The 20,031-nt window shown below is 37.8% G+C and overlaps 1 protein-coding gene across 1 annotated transcript in view; it reads right to left on the bottom strand.

Annotated features, from left to right (window-relative positions):
- Positions 1-932: 932 nt before the first annotated feature.
- Positions 933-20,031, bottom strand: part of LOC140246645 (uncharacterized) — a 70,461-nt gene continuing 51,362 nt past the window's right edge. Inside the window, exon 8 of the mRNA XM_072325986.1 lies at positions 933-1,220. Within this exon, the coding sequence (XP_072182087.1) occupies positions 933-1,220 (288 nt within the window). The remainder of the gene's footprint in view (positions 1,221-20,031) is intronic.

The raw sequence follows: 20,031 nt of genomic DNA, 5'->3' as shown, positions 1-20,031 counted from the left end.
AAGTACATTCTCTGTCATAAAGTGCAAAATAATACCTTTTAAATGATATATTGGTCACTACATATAAAGGTACATTTTTGAAGTTATGGTCAAAAGAGCCGAAAATTTTCTTATTATTCTCTTTATTTTTCTTGACCTTTAATCGCAAATATCTCCATTTGACAAATATGGACTTATCGGTTTTTGCAAACAAACTCTTCATATATTTTAACAGTGTATTAGGTTTATTTATCTTTCGTTGGCACAATTTTGAAAGTATTGTTTATATATTAAATGTCACTATTCAAGTTTAATAAATAAATACCCGTTTCTACAAAACAAACGTCTAAATTGGGTTTATTCATCAAAGAGCTATGGAATCTAAGTAGACATGGGCACTTCCGCCCCCTACCACCGAAAATTTTCCACAGCCCCTTAATCTATCTATAACCGGCAATGATAGGCTACTTGACAAGTTTTGTAGACAAATTTGACAATGTCTTTTAAAAAACAGAAGATCAAAATGTGAAAACTGCCCCACAATTTTGTGCCGTTCCCTTTCATGGACATTATTAAAATTTCCGCGTTAAAGGTCCAGTTTACCTTTGGGAGCAGTGATTTCAAAAATTTTCAAGATATCATATTTGATGCATATGTGTAGGTCTGTTGTATCATAAAACATCCTACCATATGAAATATTTGCAATAAAACCTAAAATATAAGGAGATATCAGGGTTTTTCTCAATAAACCGTAACTGTATACGGTTTAGTCTTGAAATTTTTTTATTATAACTATTGTTCACATTTTGTGTATCTAGCAACACTTAACATCGATTATACGGATTCAAATTTTGACAGTGGTTGTTTCTATCCCTAACTCACATTTTAGAACTATTTTATAGCACTAATGCTTTCATCTGCAAATGGTAAATATCATATCATGATGAAATGCATTACTTACAATTGACTGTCATGAAGACTGAACTGTCAAAATCTTTGAGATTATTCAGCACCACCTGGCAATAGTAATGACCTTCATCTGCTATCTCTAGGTCGGTGATCACGAGGTTAAAGTTTTTGTCGATGTCAAACCGTTCCTCCACGCTCTCAAAGTTTCCATCTACGAATCTGGCCTTGATTGTCCTCGGCTGGTCTTCCGAGATCCTCTCCTTGACCCAGAACACAGCTTCTGGTTCATCCTCGATACCACAACTCAGTCGGATGTCTTCTCCTTTCCATCCCTGAACAGTAGATGGGGTACCTACTATTGATTGATTGAGGGTAATAAAGATAATGGAAATGTGAGTAGGGCCTACATGTATAGTACAAGTTGGTAGGAACTTTTGAAGAGAGACTAGCTGTTACTTGAGGAAACCGGTTCCCGTAATAGGTCACGTTCATTGATATATCTAAAGGTTGATGATCTTGGTTCCGCGGCCCTGCGTTTATATATATATATATATATATATATATTTTTTTTTTTTTTTTTTTTTTGGGGGGGGGGGGGCACAACAGTTTATGTTTCTGGTGCCACTTTCGGGTTTCGTCAGCTAACAAGCAAGGCTAACCCGCGCTGAAGGCTTCATTGGTGCAACTTGCAATCAGTAAAAGCTGAGCGGCAATATTTACCATTTGCAGATGAAACAAAATCTCGACTTTAGTGCATTATAGTGCTAAAATGTGAGTTAGGGATGGAAGCAACTTACGTCTAAAATGTTGATAAGTATAATCAACGTTAAGAATTGTTTAATATACAGAATATGAAAAATAGTTATAACACAATTGTTTTTAAAATAAACCGGCTACAGTTATGATTAATTGAGTAAAAACAGTAATATTCCTTCTGGCTTTATTGGGAATTTTTATATTGGTAGTTTTTTTTTTGTAATAATCTGACCTATACATGCATCAAATGTCATAACTTAAAAAAAAAAATATATATATATATATAATACATATATTTCTTTTCTTATAAAATCACTGAGCTCTGCCAATGGTAAACTGTACCTTTAGCCACATTCTATTTTGGAGCCATATCACGAGGAAAAAAGTGTGTGTGTGTGTGTGTGTGGGGGGGGGGGACAAAGTGGTTACACCATAATATGTAGGCCAATATATGGTGTAACACCCCCCCCCCCTCCCTTTAGCGGGCCCTGAAATATGTATGTTTGGGTGACGCGCTGCAATCTTGTGACTGCTGAGCAGAGAGATCATGAAGCTTGATAGTTTATATTATATTGATCATAAGTGAGATCTTATCACTGATTGGTCAAAAGTATATCATATGACAAGGTGTAGTTCTGTCTATCTTGCCTTAGGGTTTCAGGTAAAGTGATAGAAAGGCAAAAACCTCATGATATAAAGTAAGACAAAACCCTCGTGATAGAAAGTCAAAAACCCTCGTGATAGGGTTCGTAAAACCTCCGCGACTTTTGCAAATTACACGACGTAGACTTCGCGCGCGGTGTCCGCACCCCCTCCACGGATGTTCACTGTAATACGCGCATCGTATTAATATTAATAACAGTCCCCTCGCCGGGGTTAGGCTAGGTCTAGAATCGACAATTTTACCTCGTATTTGACTAGCCCCAGAACTTGACATAGCTAGTTACTAGTTAGACCTAGTCTAGGTAAACGATGAGGTATATAAAACAAATTATGAAACAAATATCAACTGTCCTGTATTCGGATGATCGTGGAAATCATCACTCCCTTAGTGCTTTTCATACCGACCCTTCTATCACCCCTCAGCTAACGCCTCGGGGTGATAGAAGGGTCGGTATGAAAAGCACCTTGGAAATGATAACTTCCACCATCATCCTCATGAGCAGTCAATATCTGTATACTGCAGCTGCATTTGAACTCTATGAAAGTTTGCCTATTATCAGTTGAATACGACTCGCATTTCATTGTCTTGTTTTATTGGCGGGGGGGGGGGGTAGGGGGCAGAGGTCGTATAAAAGGGAAATATGTTTGTTCACAGTCGAGTGAGTTCTAGTCACTTGGAGATTTTGCCACACATTTCCACTGTAACATTTATTTCAGGTAGAAAAGAGACAAACTATCAACTGAAACCTTTTGTAATGACTTGTTTATTGTAACATGTGACATAAGAAATTACAATAATTTTTAACCCCCATGCGGTATGTGTTTGTCCAGATACGGGATTGAGATGACAGTACAGTGATGTCTGGTCATTTTTTTTTTTCGTCTTTTTTCTTGTTCAGGACAGATTTCATTTCGTTCCCAAGATCTTGTACACTGAAATTTGTTCTAGTATTTCTGTACCAGTAGAAATTACATTTTTTTAAAAAATAATTATTGGCCTATAAACGCATTAAAATCATTGCAGGGCCTATGCATGTGCATAAAAAACCCCGTGCTACTGTACTGTCTACTGATGATGTCTACTAAGGATGTTTAATTTTTCTGAAGATCAGAAAAACAAAACGCTACGACTGCTCTAAGAAGTGAGGCGTTAGAGTGAGTTTTGGTGTAAACGATTGTACACTTTGACGTCAATCATGTTGAATCTGCTTATAGCTTATTGAATATTAACATGACCGTAATATCACCATATCCCCAGTTAACAATTCTCCATTGGGCCGACGTCAGCAATGGTCGCCACGGTCGCGATCGGTGAGATGGCGTTGGCTCAACGTTGGGCCAATGTTTTTATGGTCGCCATGGTCGCGGTCGGTGAGATGACGTTGGCTCAACGTTGGCCAATGTCTTTATGGTCGCCACTTGCGGTCGATGGATATAGCTGGGTATCCTACCTTTGGCCAACGTTGGCGATGGTCGGTATGGTCGCAGTTTGTAAACTAAAACTAATGTTGGCGCAACTTTGGGCCACCGTCTCACCTTGTCGGTGATGCAAGATGGATATTGGTCGGTAATCCTAAGTTGGGGCAACGTTGGCAATGGTGGGCACGATCGATGTCGGTAATCTGACGTTGGTACAACGTTGGACCATTGCTTTATTTTCGTTCCCGGGGGAAGGTGGAAATTATTTGGCAAACCTGCGTTGGGCCAACATTGGCAATTTTTGTTTTCGCACAGCTGATGAGATAACGTCAGCACAACGTTGGACCACCCGTCTCACTTTTGTCATTGATGCCAAATGGATATTGGTTGGTTATCCTACGTGGGGCCAACATTGGCGATGGTCGGCATGGTCGCAGTCGTTATGCTTACGTTGGAACAACATTGGCCCATTGTCTTACTTTTGTAACTAATCTAAGGCATCGGGCCAACATTTGCCCAACAGGGAAATCCTTTTGGTCAAACGTCATGCGTGTATGTTGGCACAACATCAGATCATGACTTTGGCTCAACGTAATTTTAGCCGTCAGACCACCACTGGTCCAACAGTGATAGTCTGACGTTGGATTGACGTTGGTACAATGTCAAACCAATACCATATCTACTAAAAGGGCAGCATTTGTCCAATGTTTATCCAACTTACAAGTGTGTATGTTGGCACAACAATAAGAAATTTGACGTCGCGCTGACGTCATTTTGGCCACAGGGCCAATATTGGCCCAACAATGAAAGCCTGACGTTGGACCGACGTTGGTTCAATGTCAGACCGACATTATGTTGGCACAACATCAGAATATGACGTTGGCTCAACGTCATTTTGGTCGTCGGGCCAACACTGGTCTAACATTTAAAGTCTGACGTTGGACTGACGCTGGCACAATATCAAATCAACATCATACCAACCATATTTCCACTTTGAGTACTGCATTTATCCAATGTTAATTTAATTTGAATGTGTGTATGTTGGTTCAGTGTAAGAAATATGACGTCACCCAGACGTCATTTTGGCCATCGGGCCAACATTGGCCCAACAGTGAAAGCCTGACGTTGAACCGACGTCGGTTCAATGTCAGACCGACATTATACCAACCATGATACCACTTTGAATGCTACGTTGGCCCAATGTTGGTAAAACGTCATGCGTGTATGTTGGCACAACATCAGAATATGACGCTGGCTCAACGTCGTTTTGGTCGTCGGTTTAACAATGAAAGTCTGACGTTGGCACAATGTCAAATCAACATCATACAACCATATATCCACTTTGAATACCACAATTGTCAAATGTTAATCCAACTTGAAAATGTGTTTGTTGGAACAACGTTCGAAATATGACGTTGATTCGACGTCATTTTAGCCATTGGGTCAACATTGCCCCAACAGTGAAAGCCTGACGTTGGAACAAAGTTGGTTCAATGTCAGACCGACATAATACCAACCATGTTACCACTTTGAATGCTGCGTTGGCCCACTGTTGGTCAAACGTCATGTGTGTATGTTGGCCCAACATTAAAGTATGAGGTTGGCTCAACGTCATTTTGGTCGTTGGGCCACCACTGGCCCAACAGTGAAAGCCTGACGTTGAACCGACGTTGGTTCAATGTCAGACCGACATTATTGCAACCATGATACCACTTTGAATGCTACGTTGGCCCAATGTTGGTAAAACGTCATGCGTGTATGTTGGCACAACATCAGAATATGACGTTGGCTCAACGTCGTTTTGGTCGTCGGTTTAACAATGAAAGTCTGACGTTGGCACAATGTCAAATCAACATCATACAATCATATATCCACTTTGAATACCACAATTATCAAATGTTAATCCAACTTGAAAATGTGTTTGTTGGAACAACGTTCGAAATATGACGTTGATTCGACGTCATTTTGGCCATTGGGTCAACATTGCCCCAACAGTGAAAGCCTGACGTTGGAACAAAGTTGGTTCAATGTCAGACCGACATAATACCAACCATGTTACCACTTTGAATGCTGCGTTGGCCCACTGTTGGTCAAACGTCATGTGTGTATGTTGGCCCAACATTAAAGTATGAGGTTGGCTCAACGTCATTTTGGTCGTCGGGCCACCACTGGTCCAACAGTGAAAGTTTGACGTTGAACATAGGACTACGTTTGCACAATGTCCAAGCAACATCATATCGGCCACATTTCCACTTTGAATACTGAATTTGTCCAATGCTAATCCAACTTAAAAGTGTGTACGTTAGCACAATGTTCGAAATATTACGTCGCTCCCACGTAATTTTGGCCATCGGGCCAACATTGGATGTCGGCACAATGCCAAATCAACTTTATGCCAACCATATTTCCACTTTGAATAATGCATTTGTCCAATGTAAATCCAACTTGAAAGTGTGTATGTTGGCCCAACGTTTGAAAAATGACGTCGCTCCGACGTCATTTTGGCCATCGGGTCAACATTGGTCCAACAGTAAAAGCATGACGTTGGACCGACGTTGGTTCAATGTCAGACCGACATTATACCAGCCATGTTACCACTTTGAATGTTGCGTTGGCCCAATGTTAATTCAACTTGAATGTGTGTATGTTGGCACAACGTAGAAATATGACGTCGCTCCGATGTCATTTTGGCCATCGGGCCAACATTGGCCCAACAGTGAAAGCGTAACGTTGGACCGACGTTGGGTCAATGTCAGACCGACATTATACCAACCATGTTACCACTTTGAATATTGCGCTGGCCCTTTGTTGGTCAAATGTCATGCGTTTATGTTGGCCCAACATCATAATATGCGACCGTGCATCACAAAACGAACATAAAGTCGCACACACTGCTTTTGCGTGAGGACTGAAAATAAAGTGAAATGGGTCAACCCAGCCGATCTTGACTTTTTCATATTTTCTGAAAGAGCAAGTCTTGTTTTACATTGCGCTAAAATTTAGGGTCATAAAACGGACGGGAAAGTGTGCTTTTTAGCAGTTTCATCTCGAACATTTTTGGTAGAGTAGCGTGATTAGGTGTGTCTTTAAGAGTCCCTTTTTCATTTCTACAAAACCTTGTACACACTCTTCACTTTCAACTCTAATAACTTTTGAAAGGATAGTGCTACTGCTTTGAAAGTTGGCATTAATTATGGACAGAATGTGTTAATGAGGCATGATTATTTTCAGTTTAATCTAATAATCCCTTCATTGTTGTTACTCGGGTGGTATACTTCATGTTTTTTTGTCCCATTCATTGCACAGCCAGCGCGGTTTGGTAAAGATTAAGCGCTTGAATAGACATTGTACTTCAGAGCCTCTTTTCTCAGTTCACACTTTTCCTAAGTTTGTGCTTTCTTTCCAATATTTTGATAGGTTAGGAGAGTCCATTTGATTTGAGTTATACATCATTTTAAAGCTTAAAGTCTGCTCTTTCAGAATATGGTCTTAACTAAAAATTCATTTTACGGCGACTTTTTGTTTGTTTTGTGGTGCAAGGTCGCATATGAGTTTGGCTCAACGTCATTTTGGTCGTCAGGCCACCACTGGTCCAACAGTAATGGTCTGACGTTGGACTGACGTTGTCACAATGTCAAATCAACATCATATCAACCATATTTCCATTTTGAATGCTACATTTGTTCACTTTAAATCCAACTTGAAAGTGTGTACGTTGGCAAAACATTCGAAATATGAGGTCACTCCGATGTATTTTTGGCCATCGGGCCAACATGCGACGTCGGCACATTGTCAAATCAACATTATACCAACCATATTTCCACTTTAAATACTGCAGTTGTCCAAGGTTAATCCAATTTGAAAGTGTGTACGTTGGCCCAACGTTTGAAATATGACGTTACTCCAACGTCGTTTTGGCCATCGGGCCAACATTGGCCCAACAGTGAAAGTCTGACTTTGACTGACGTTGGCACAATGTCAAATCAACATCATACCAACCATATTTCCACTTTGAGTTCTCCATTTATCCAATATGTTAATCCAATTTGAATGTGTGTCTGTTGGCACGAGGTGCGAAATATTACGTCGCTCCGACGTCATTTTGTCCATCTGGCCAACATTGGCCAAACAGTGAAAGCCTGACGTTGGTCCAATGATGGTACAATGTCAGACCAATGGTATATCAACAATTTTCTACTTTGAATGCTGCGTTGGCCCACTATTGGTAAAACGTCATGCGTGTATGTTGGTAAAACGTCATGCGTGTATGTTGGCATAACGTCAGAATATGACGTTGGTTCAACGTCATTTTGGTTGTCGGACCACCACTGGTACAACAGTGAAAGTCTGACGTTGGACCGACCTTGGCACAATGTCGAATGCATCATATCAACCAAATTTCCACTTTGAATACTGCGTTTGTCCAATGTCAATCCATATTGAATGTTTGTATGTGGGCATAATGTTAGAAATATGACGTCGTTCCGACGTCATTTTGGCAATCGGTGCAACATTGGCCCAAAAGTGAAAACCTGACGTTGGTCCAATGCCGGTGCAATGTTAGACCAACATTGCATCAACTATATACTTTTCCAGTTTGATGCTACGTTCGTCCAACGTTGGTCCAACGTCATGCGTGTACATTTGCACAAGGTCCGAAGCGTGAGGTTGGCCCAACGCCATTTTGTCCGTCGGGCCAACATTTTTTTAAACAGTGAAAGCCTAATGTTAGACCAACGTTGGTAAAATGTCAGACCCTCATTGTATCAACCATTGTCCTATTTAAATCCTGCGTTGGTTCAACATTAGTCCAACGTCATGCGCGTATGGTGGCACGTCAGAAACATACTGTTGGCCAGCGCTGTGGCAAAGAGTTGCGTGAGTGTTAGCCAATGTTGCGGAGATTATAGCATAATTATGTAATTCACAGCCGGGTATTTTTCCAAATGTTGATGAATTTTAGCATACATTTGAGTCAGCTAGAAATGGCGTACATGAGTGGGGTTGGTGTACTATTGGACTGGTACTATACATATAAGCTCACCACAATAGCTTGGTCTGAAATTGGGATAAACATCATTTCCATTACTGTATAATCCATCATAAGAGAGTCTGTAAATTGAAAACTAGTGAAGATAGACAAAAGACATTACATGAAAATATATTGATGCCAAGATTAAACTTTGTTTAAGATTCAACAGTTTTATTCTTATTTCCACCAAAGAAAATAAAATGATTTAAAGCCGTACATCAGATAAGATGTCAATCTGACTTTCATTCATTGAATGATGGTTCACCGAACAGAATGGCACGAATCATATTGAAAAAAATATACACTTCGTCATGGCAGCAAAAAAGATAATTCATCATAACAACGGAAAAGAGAAACCTTAAACTGTTAAGCTATTTAAGTGTTTACTGCTTATATTATTGCAACATGTTCATGATATAAAGACATTTTTGAATACACTGTATTTGGATTTTTTTTTTTTGCACAGTCATAATCATGTGAAAAAGCAGTTGGGACAACGTTGGCCCAACGTTGCAACGTTGGAATAACGACATACCAAGGTCATGAATATTAACGAGAGAATTTGCAATTCAAATATGGCACAAAATATAAAAAAAAAAAACGTTAAATTTAAAAGTATTGATGCTGGGATTAAACTGTAAACTGTGTTAGAAATTGTCATCAAATTATTGCTGATTTATTCACAATTTCCACTCGCGTTTCAAAAAGTATTCCGATGTTTTGATGGAATTTTGATGAAAATATAATGAAAGTGTTATCCAGTTAGTAACCATGTCTTGAAACAGTATCATCACGCGGGGGTTTATAAAGAAAATCAAATGCTTTTTCTTTCAGCTAGGTTTGGGAATAGGTCTAGGTATAGGTCGAGGTATAGGAATAGGTATAGGATGTAGAAGCTTAGGAATAGGGTAGATTGTAGGAATTATAGGAATAGACTCTATTTTACGTGGCTTCTGCCCAGAAACAAGACTACGAAGGCCTAACATCAGAAACATGACGTTGGCCTAAAAAGCTTTTTTTGGTCATCAGACCAACGTTGGCTCAACAGTAAAAGGATGACGTTGGAACAACATTGTTGCACCGTTGGCACAACGATGAAAAGTGAATGATAAACAGTTGAAATGTGGTCGGTATAACAGTGGGATACTGTCAAAGTATGGTGGGAAACTAGTTGGTACAATATTGGTTTAACGTTTGGATAACGTCATTCCACAGTGGGAAAAGTGGAGGGTATAACATTGGTCTAAGTTTGGAATAACACCATAACACGTTTGAAAAATGGTGTCATAACATGGTGGAAAAGTGGTCGGTACAATGTTGCGCTAACATTGGGATAACGTCATAACACGGTGGAAAAGTGGTTGGTACAACGTTGGTCTATCGTTGGGATAACGTCATTGTGGGGTGGTTAATACAACGTTGGTCTAATGTTGGGATAACACCATAACACCTTTAAAAAGTGGTGGATATCACGTAGATATAATATCAACATATGGTGGATCAACGGTGGGATAACGTCATTACAAGGTGGAAGAGTGGTCGATGCAGCGTTGATCCAATGGTAGGATAGCGTCGTAACAGAGTCGAAAAGTGGTTGGTTTAATGTTGGGATAACGTCATTGCAAAGTCGAAAAGGAAATAGTTTAACTGTGTGATAATGTCATATCTACAGTGGAAAAGTGGTTGGTAGAACGTTTAGCTTAGCGTTATAACAGGGTGGAAAAGTGTTTGATATAACTTAAGTATTACGTCAAGATTTCACTGTTGGGCCAATGTTAGCCCGACGACCAAATTGACGTTGGATCAACGTCATGTTTCTGACGTTGCGCCAACATACACACACGTAGTTGGGCCAATGTTGCGCCAGTGCATCATGCAAAGTGGAAGAATTTTTGGTATAAAGTTGGTCTGACATTGTACTAACGTCGGCCCAACATAAGGCTTTTACCGTTGGACCACCGTTGGACCAACGTTGGCCTGATGGCCAAAATGACGTCGGAGCGACGTCACGTTTCTGTTGTTTGCCCGACGTACATGTATGCCGTTGGACTAACGTTGGGCCAACGCAGCATTGCTATCTGGGTCGTTACATAAAATAATTGTGCAGACATAATATGCATTTGACAAGAAACATCAATAGATCGGAAGAGGTCAAGCCACTCACCGTTCTCAAACTCCGCTCTCCGTACAATCAAATTCAAATGCATAGAATTTCAATAATTTGTTGACATGATTTACCCGGACATGTTGCATGGATGTCCTCAGGATTGAAAGCAGGACTACGTGTAACTGTCTTTTTAAGGGCCATAGATCATGCATTTTCTCGAGCACCTTGTGCGCTCATGTTTTACCTTAGCATTTACAGCCACACAGCCTTTTCGAGGTTTTATGAACGATTCTTTCAAACAATAGTTTTCTGTGATTATTGTACCTTTCTCACTTACTGGAACTGCATCATTTCATTTTCTCTCTCTCTCTCTCTCTCTCTTTCTCTTTTTGTGCAGGTGAGACGTGCCAGGATCAAAGTTCATGTGGGATTCCCAACTGCCTTAATACGACCCTTCACGATCTGAATGCAATCCCATGCAGTGCAGTGCGTAATGTGTATGATGGCAGACCAGGACGCGACAATTCTTCAATACAAGATGGCGTCAATGCCTTTGTGTAAAACGCACGCGGTTTCTCTCAATGCTGATTCTCTCAATGTGGTTAATGCACGTACGTCCTTAACAGATGAATAAACACACCTTTCTTTGGCAACTCATCGGGGAATGTCTTCAATACTTTATCCCTTGCTGATTCCCTCAAACCACAGCAGCATTGAACTAATATTCGTTTCGTTGTTTAGCTTTCTACAAACCCAATCTCCTGTAATATTACTGACCTTGTTGATAACCCGGTAAATATTCAAATAAGATTTTGACAATAAGTAATCATTAGCAAATGGTCCCGATAATGGAATTGAAACACAGTACCGTAAGAAAATTATTAGAAAACCAGTATAGATACAGCCTATTAGACTAATATAGAAAACCTTTAAAATAAAGGGACCACCAAAAAAACATAACGCTATAGAAGACTACTGAAAAGCAGTAATGGTTTGCTATTAAGATGCCGGCAGAGAAAATTCCAGATCAAAATGGACAAACCACAACGAATAGAAGTAACTACACTTACAATTTAGTACATTTTACCACAATAACTTTCACACCAACAAAGAACATACTGAGAAACATGTAAAAGACTAAATGAAAGACTCTATACCAACTCCGTGACCCAAAAATTACATACTTAAACTCTTGAATTTCATTTAGTATGCCTGACTACGCACTATAACTGGCTTCAGTGCCACCAAAAACATCTCTTTATTTTTTCCCCCAAAATAATCAAATCATAACCACTTCTTGCTGTTATTTATATGGACACAAAACAGCCTGCAGTCATTGTCTTTGTAAAGTTAAATTCGGTTCTTCACAAACATGCAAATCAGTGTCCACATAGAGGTCTAGAATCGTATTTTCAAAGATTCTTGACATCCAGTGCATATTGATTCTTTTTCCCTGCAACCTACTAGTATATTTGGCAATTGCACAAAACATACATAGTCCCAGTTTTTGGAAAGCTGGAAATATTCTAATTTGCACAAAAATGAAAAATGTGTTTGTAATAGACTATGCATTTCCAAATATTCCTAGTCTTTTTAGTTAAGACAACAAAAGTCCAATAATCTGTTCTTACTGTATTCCTGTTTTGTATTGGTTAATTGGTTGATAATTGTGATGGGTTTTTGTCGCTCCTGGCTAGTTCTATTTGTTCAGCACGCTTCAATGGAACCGTTTCTATAGTGTGTTTCTGTTGTACCATAAGAATGTTCATTGTAGGCGTACTGATTGCTATTGATTCAAACAGGAATAATGAGAAACCGATTTATGATGGTCTCTTTAAATGGTCCGTAATGGAATTTCATCCATAAGGTGCATTCTGTATCATACTCTATATACCTTCAGATTAACGTGGGAGTTACAAGGTATTAACCTCTCAGAAGACAGCTATGTAAGTATGTCTCTCTTAGACGGTTCTCCATCTTTTTGTCGAACGGAGACCATTAATCATTTATTGAAATACTCATATTAGAGCAATTGAATTATTACAGTTGTTCGTAATGGTGTATAAATCTGCACAACCTTCGCAAACCAATAGTGCCACAAAATAGTCAAATTCTACTACACCAGACCAGTAAACATTTCTGGTGGTATATCTAAATGTATAAACTACTTCACCATATGACATACAAAAAGTCAAATTTGGTGGACCATGAGTTACTCACTGGGTGATGGTTACTTTTTTCACCATTACACCCTAACAAACAGCAACATTCTACTTTAGACCATAAGGAATTGCCTTATGGCGTTTGCAGGTTTGGCAGTTTGATGATGTCAAATTCAAATGGTCTCAAGCTAGACTGATGTTTAGGAACCGTTAAGACAGCCGACATATAAATCGTTATTTTTATAATATTAATCGTTATTTTTATTCGTTTATATGGGAAAATAAACCCTATAAAATAAATAGAAATCAAATGTGTCAGTTATGTTGTCATGGTGGTACTAAAATGATTGATATTTTCATGCATGCCAAATCTCTTAAAATATCCTGGATCAGAAGGTTTATTTGTGATCCGCAAACTGAAAATTACACGTTCCACATGTTCCGTTCTTTCTTGCCCCAATCGTTTCATTTATTTATGGGGTCATTGTACTACAAAAAATGCCAATGCAATGCTTAATGATTTTTGGAAAGAGGTACTTCTGGCTTTTTAAGAATTTTTGCAAATTAATACACATAATAATTTGGCAAGCCAGCCTCTTTGGAATAATCCTTTGATTATAAAAAGGAATAACAACACTGTATATTTTAAGTCTTGGTGTGAGAAAGGTGTACGTTTTATAAATGACTTGTTAGATAATGATGGAAAATTTCACTCAAATTTTGAATTTCAGAGGAAGTTTGGTATACAAACTAACTTTCTTCAGCACTGTAGATTGTGTACTTCTATCCAATCATTTAAAAAAAAATGTATGTCGAAGATGACAGAACCTTTTATTCCTCATGGTTTAAATGTAATATTGAAACAAAAGAAAGGTTGTTCTGATATTTATCAAAAGTTGTTAAGACACATGAGAAAATATTGTAACAGTTTTGTAAAGTGGAGTAGTATGTTGGATCTTGATGATGAAACATGGTCTTTATACTGTTGAATCCCTTTTCAATCAACTATTGATATTAATATGAGGTGGTTTCAATCAAAGATTCTCAATAGAATATTATATATGAAAGACGCTATTTCAAAATTTTGTTTTGTAACAGATAACAAATGTACGTTTTGTAATGATAGTGAGGAAACCATAATGCATATATTTTGTTCATGGTCCTTATTCAAATAATATATGGAATAAGTTTGAGCGATGGTTACCACTGAAGATAGATAAACAAATTGTATTTACAAACCAACCTAAGTTACTCGGATTTTATGGTCTCAACAACAGTGTATTAAACTGTATGATGATTGTTATAAGAAGAGACAATTTTTCAGGGAAATTAAAAAAAGAACCGTTCCGTCATTCGAACATATAATATCTGAGATAAAATGTTATTTTGAGATGGAAAAATGTATATGTCAAATGAATTGTAGAGAAAAGAATTTTGTGAATAAATGGGCTTTATTTCTTAAGTGTGTTTGAACATTTAATTAATTTATATTATATTAAAAGTGTTCTTCAGGCTTGTTGCTGCCAATGAAAAAAAAAAACCCTAATAATATAAATTATATGTTGTAAAAAAGTTTAAGAAATTTGGTTATTATATGTACAAGTGCAGTAGGCTACTGTTTGTCGATAACTGAATTATTATTCTGTTTTGTATTTTAAAAAAATTATTTGTAAATGTCACTTTCTGAATATGTGTATAAATAAAACACCCTGTGGAAGGGGAAAAATACAAAAACAAAATTTAAGACAGCCAAATCTTACTGAATCGTTAGGGATTGCTTTAGGGTGTTTGTTCAGCTTAGTTAAGGTTATTTCTGCATTCCGTTTTCAATAAAATGTATAACAAAATTTGACGATGTATCATGTATCATATGAATTGTTCTTACGCATAAACACACATTATCCTGGGTATGTTATCATAAAGGATGCCATATAGCATATGTGTAAAGGGAGAAAATACAACAATGTCAAATTGAATGGAAATCTAGTGATAAGGAACACGTGAATTTGGTTGTAAAGAATTGAATACAGTATCCTATGACATTGTGTATGCAAGGGACCATTACATAAGCAGAACTTGACGGGGAAGATGGCCTCAGATTAACAGAAAAAAAAAAATGAATGAAACCAGCTTAAAAACACAACTTTATATCGCCATTGACGATGTAGTGAATTGAAGTGCAGAAGGTTAGTCAGGTTGACGATGAAATAATTTTTATGATCTATCCATAGACCAGGAAACTATTACGATATAATCACGCATACATTATACTTCCAGGGGAACCATTAGACTTCTTCAAATGGTTTCTACATGGATTTTTTTTTCAACTTTGGGCAAGTGAAAATCACACTTCATAAAGCTTGCCGTAGAATCATTAATCAATTGATTAATTCATTTATTCGTTAATTTTTTGCCATTTCCAACAGAAAGGTATTAATATTTCATATAGATTGAATAACTGAATTTCATAACAATATAAAATAAAAGTTAGGTTTACAGAATATTTTAAGTATACGTAAATGCTTGAAATGGGGAGGAATGCTAAAAAAGCAGTGCTTGTAGGTTGCATCCCCCCACACTGAATACAACAAATTACTACGATTGACAGGCTGTGATACATAGAAAGCGGAAATATGAAAATAAAAACTAAGATAATGAAACCTAACTACTCTAACTAACCCGGAAATCTGCCTAAACTATCTAAACAACAACCTAAAAGTGATACATGCAATTCACACTGAGTTGAATTCATACCACGCGCTTATAGTAGATCTCCTATACACTGATATTCATTTTCATTCTTCAACTTCAAAATTAATAAAGTTTTTTTTTCCAATATCACATTTTGTTTTTTAGACACAATTTCAAGGAATACAAAAGTACAATATATTGTAACAATATGAACACACGTATACACACAAACATGTGCACACCTTTACATACATATGTGCGTGTGCGTGTATGTATGAAAAAAAAAAACCACACATTCAAAATAATTACGTTAGTGGAAAAGAGAAGCCCACGTAAAAGACTAGCTTGTAGAGTTTCACTTGAATCACCAGTATTATGGTCTGACTTTTTTTTACCTCTATAATTTCTAATCATACAGCGGTTAAAGACTTGGGATGTATATATCTGTGAAGTTTTATGTAGCTTTCTTTATTTTGCACTTACTACCATGTACACGTGTATACCAATTGATAGTGTTTGATGATACTGTTTGGGACAATATTTTACTACACACCTTTTAAGCGAGGTTCCCACTATCACGATTGGCGGCACGATTGAAATCGTGGTCTTAATCGTGAAGCATTGTTGTGATCTTATCAGATCGTATTATATTGTATCAGATCTTGAGGTCAATCGTGGCAATCGCGTTAATCGTAGAAAATTTTATGGACTGTTCAAAAATTATCTACGATTAACACGATTAATTTTTGATCGTGATCGTCGCATCAGATTCTCTTTAATCGTATCAAAACGCATCAAATCTTATTTAATCGTGCTTCTTAATCGTGTTGATCGGGATCGACTTTTTTCCTCTTTCCTTCTGCTTATTTTGCACATTTGCCCTTGTTTTATTCGCAAATCGCATATTTTTTGTATTCCGCGAGGTTGAATCAGGGAGGGGTGGAGCAATGAAATATAAAATAACAACACCACTGAAACATCCACTAGAAGCAGAATGTTCCATATACACCACAAAGTAACTATTGTGACTTTTGAAAAGTGAATATTGTCTTGGATATATGGCCACTCGTTCATGACTATAAAGATCACTGTCATTATTTTTTCCATAGAAGTTATTCACTAAGTGTAGCAATACCCATGCGAAATAATTTTGCTTAAGACTTTTTTTGTTGTTAAAAAGTGACATTATTTTAGGGGAGGTACCTTTCCGTTGTGTGTGTATGTCGGTTTTGTTAAACACTGTTAAATAAAACAATAAATCATGCCAAACCAACCAAACTTTCAATACCCCATGAGATAACATTTTGAAATAAAAAAGCATATGATTCATATTATGCGAATATGAAATTAAACACACAAGCAATTCTATCAGCTCGGCTAACTTTCTTATATTGAGCGTACATAACACATATGTTATATCATATTTTCTTCATGTATTTCAAAGGAAGGTGAAAACATTTTGTCTTGATCTTTTTTTTTTTTTGGTGGAGAGGGGACAATGATCTGATCTTGTGTATTCGGTTGGTTTTTTTTTTTTTTTTTTGGGGGGGGGGGCGGAGGGGGAGGGGAAGGGTGAGCAAGTCGATTCAATAATTTATTTCTTCAGGTTAGATTAGAGGAGGGACTATCTGAGTTTGTGGCTGGCCTGGGTGATGCTTTCTCTCTGACGATAGCTTCATTGTCATTCGCAATACTGCAAAGGTCACGTTGTCATCATTCTCAACCTGTCAACCTTTGCCATCATCAATGATTGTGGATAGTAGGCCTAATCACTCTGCAGAAGTTAAGGAAATAATGAAATCCATTGTCAGCCGGACTATAATTTCCCATTCGGGTCCAATCGCACCTTAAATGGGTGTCGCATTTGATCCCGATCGTGAAAGATATCGTATCTTATCTCAACAGCCCGCATTGGTTCGCAGTATTCGTATTGGAACGTATCAGAACGTAGCTGCACGCACCAAATCGGGGATCCCGACCGTAATGATCGTGACAGATCGGAACCAACCATGGACTCAATCGGGACAATCCTATCGGATTGTATTTGAACGAGAGACCATAATTATCGTGACAGACCGTATTGCTTGAAATAGACCAATTGTGACCATATCGCATCAAAGCGAACCAACACGTATTGACTCGCAAAACCTCGTATCCAAACGTGAAATTTCAAACGAGTTCAACGAATCTTCCACGATCAGTTACGAATGTCCAATCGTGGCGTTCGTAATAGATCGCACGATAGTGGGAACCCCGCTTTATTGGTCAAAGAATCTAATAATGCGGATGTATAACAAACAGAATATTCTTATACAAATGGTGAAAATCCCAATATAGATAGAAGTGAGTTGCTTGGAGGAATTCTGCGCTCTCTTGTTATTGCTTTACCAGTTGATACATCTGAAACAAATGCGTTACCAAGGACTTACTAGCACTACCTACTTCATCGGACTAAAATAATATGACAGTCACCCGTTGTTACAAAACGAATACACTGACATATTCGTATGCTGATAGCGAATTGACACCTGCTGATTGTCCAACATTTACAGTGGCGGATCCAGAGGGGGTCACACCGGGCACGCACCCCCTCTTTATTTGTTGTTAAAAAAAGAAAAGAAACTAGAAATGTCGCTATGGCAACTGGTATGCCTCCGCCATAATGCATGGTTCTCCTAATAGGTCTATAGCACAATGTCTTCATAATTTGTAATGACAGTTTCACATAATTGGCAAAATATCAAAATTACAGGTTTGTCTGAAATGTGTTAAATGTTCACCTTCCTTGAACTACATTTGTAGGTTTAATCAGATGATGAATGGCTATATTAATAACATTGTCTAAGAGTGCAGGTATTTGGGGATGTGAGGTTTTTTACTTGACATTTGACACTTTTATAATTTTATGCATTCAATAATTTTTAAAGGTATGCAGAAAAAGTATAGCTTCAGTTTTAAATAGTGCAATTTAAGCATTTCAACCTGGCCTTTGACCCTTGACCTTTGACACTATAATTCCCCAGAAAATCACTGTCAGGTAGAACATGCATACAAATGTACTACAAAGTTGTAAGTTACAAGATACCTTGAATCATTTCCAAGACATGGAGGAAAAAGTGAATTTTAGCACTTTCACTTGACCTTTGACCTCATGACAAGAAACTTCCCAGATAATCTCTATTGGGTAATACATGTATATACTAAGTTTCAAGAAAAATCCTGCAGGCATTGCATAAATATGAGGGAAATAGAGAAATTTTAAGGAGTTGACCTTGATTTTTGACCCCCTGACCTCTGACCCATGACCCCCAAATTTCCTTGATAATCATTGCCAGTCAGTACATGCATAATGTACTAAGGACGGACGGACAGACGGACGGACGGACAACCCAAAAACATAATGCCTCCGGCGACACTTCGTGGCGGAGGCATAAAAAATGAGATGAAACCCGGAAGTAGCATCAGAAATATCGTTTGTGCCCCCCCCCCCTTTACGGAATTCCTGGATCCGCCCCTCATTTAGAGGTAATTTTACCTGTATGTCTACATAATTGAACTTAGCCCTATACACACGTATTATATTATAATGTAGCCCTACTGTGCTTTTCAAAGGTGTAATAATTTATCTACGCTTAGTCAACTGCCATTGTCAGGTTGTGATCGTGCAAGTATTTTTTACTCAACGCGCGACAGGAAATGTACAAAATAAAAGATAGTAAAAACATTCTCTCGTACACATATATCGATACTTCTTCTGTTCAGTACATTATGGACAAATATTCACCTCCATTGCAGTACACCATTCAAAAACTATTTATTCCCAACCTATCATTTTTGCAGGAAAAAAACTCATATTTTCAATGGTATTTCTTTATGACAAGGCTTCACCTTTTACATGATAATCTGATACACAACTAGCATGTAGAATCACGTAATATGTTAGCGTTCGAAAAGATCTCATCCTCTTTTTTAGCTTCAATTTCAGCATATTTTTTTCTTGTATTTCAAAGAAAGGTGGAAACATTTTGTCTTGATCTTTTTGTGTGTGTGTGTGGAAAAGATGGGGCAATGCTTTGATCTTGTGTATTCGGTGTTTTTTTTTTTTTTTTGAGGGGGGGGGGATGAGAACGTCGTTCAATAATCTATTAATTTCTTTAGGTTAAATTAGAGGAGGGACTATCTGAGGTTGTGGCTGGCCTACGCGATGCTTTTCTATCTGATGATAACGTAATCGTCATTCGCAATACTGCAAAAGTTACGTTCTCATCATCCTCAACCTGTCAACCTTTGCCATCATCAGTGGTTGTGGATAG

Source organism: Diadema setosum, chromosome 3 (assembly GCF_964275005.1).
Source record: "Diadema setosum chromosome 3, eeDiaSeto1, whole genome shotgun sequence".
Classification (NCBI taxonomy): Eukaryota; Metazoa; Echinodermata; class Echinoidea; order Diadematoida; family Diadematidae; genus Diadema; species Diadema setosum.
Note: the sequence above shows the minus strand (reverse complement) of the source record. Positions and strands in the feature narration are given on the sequence as shown.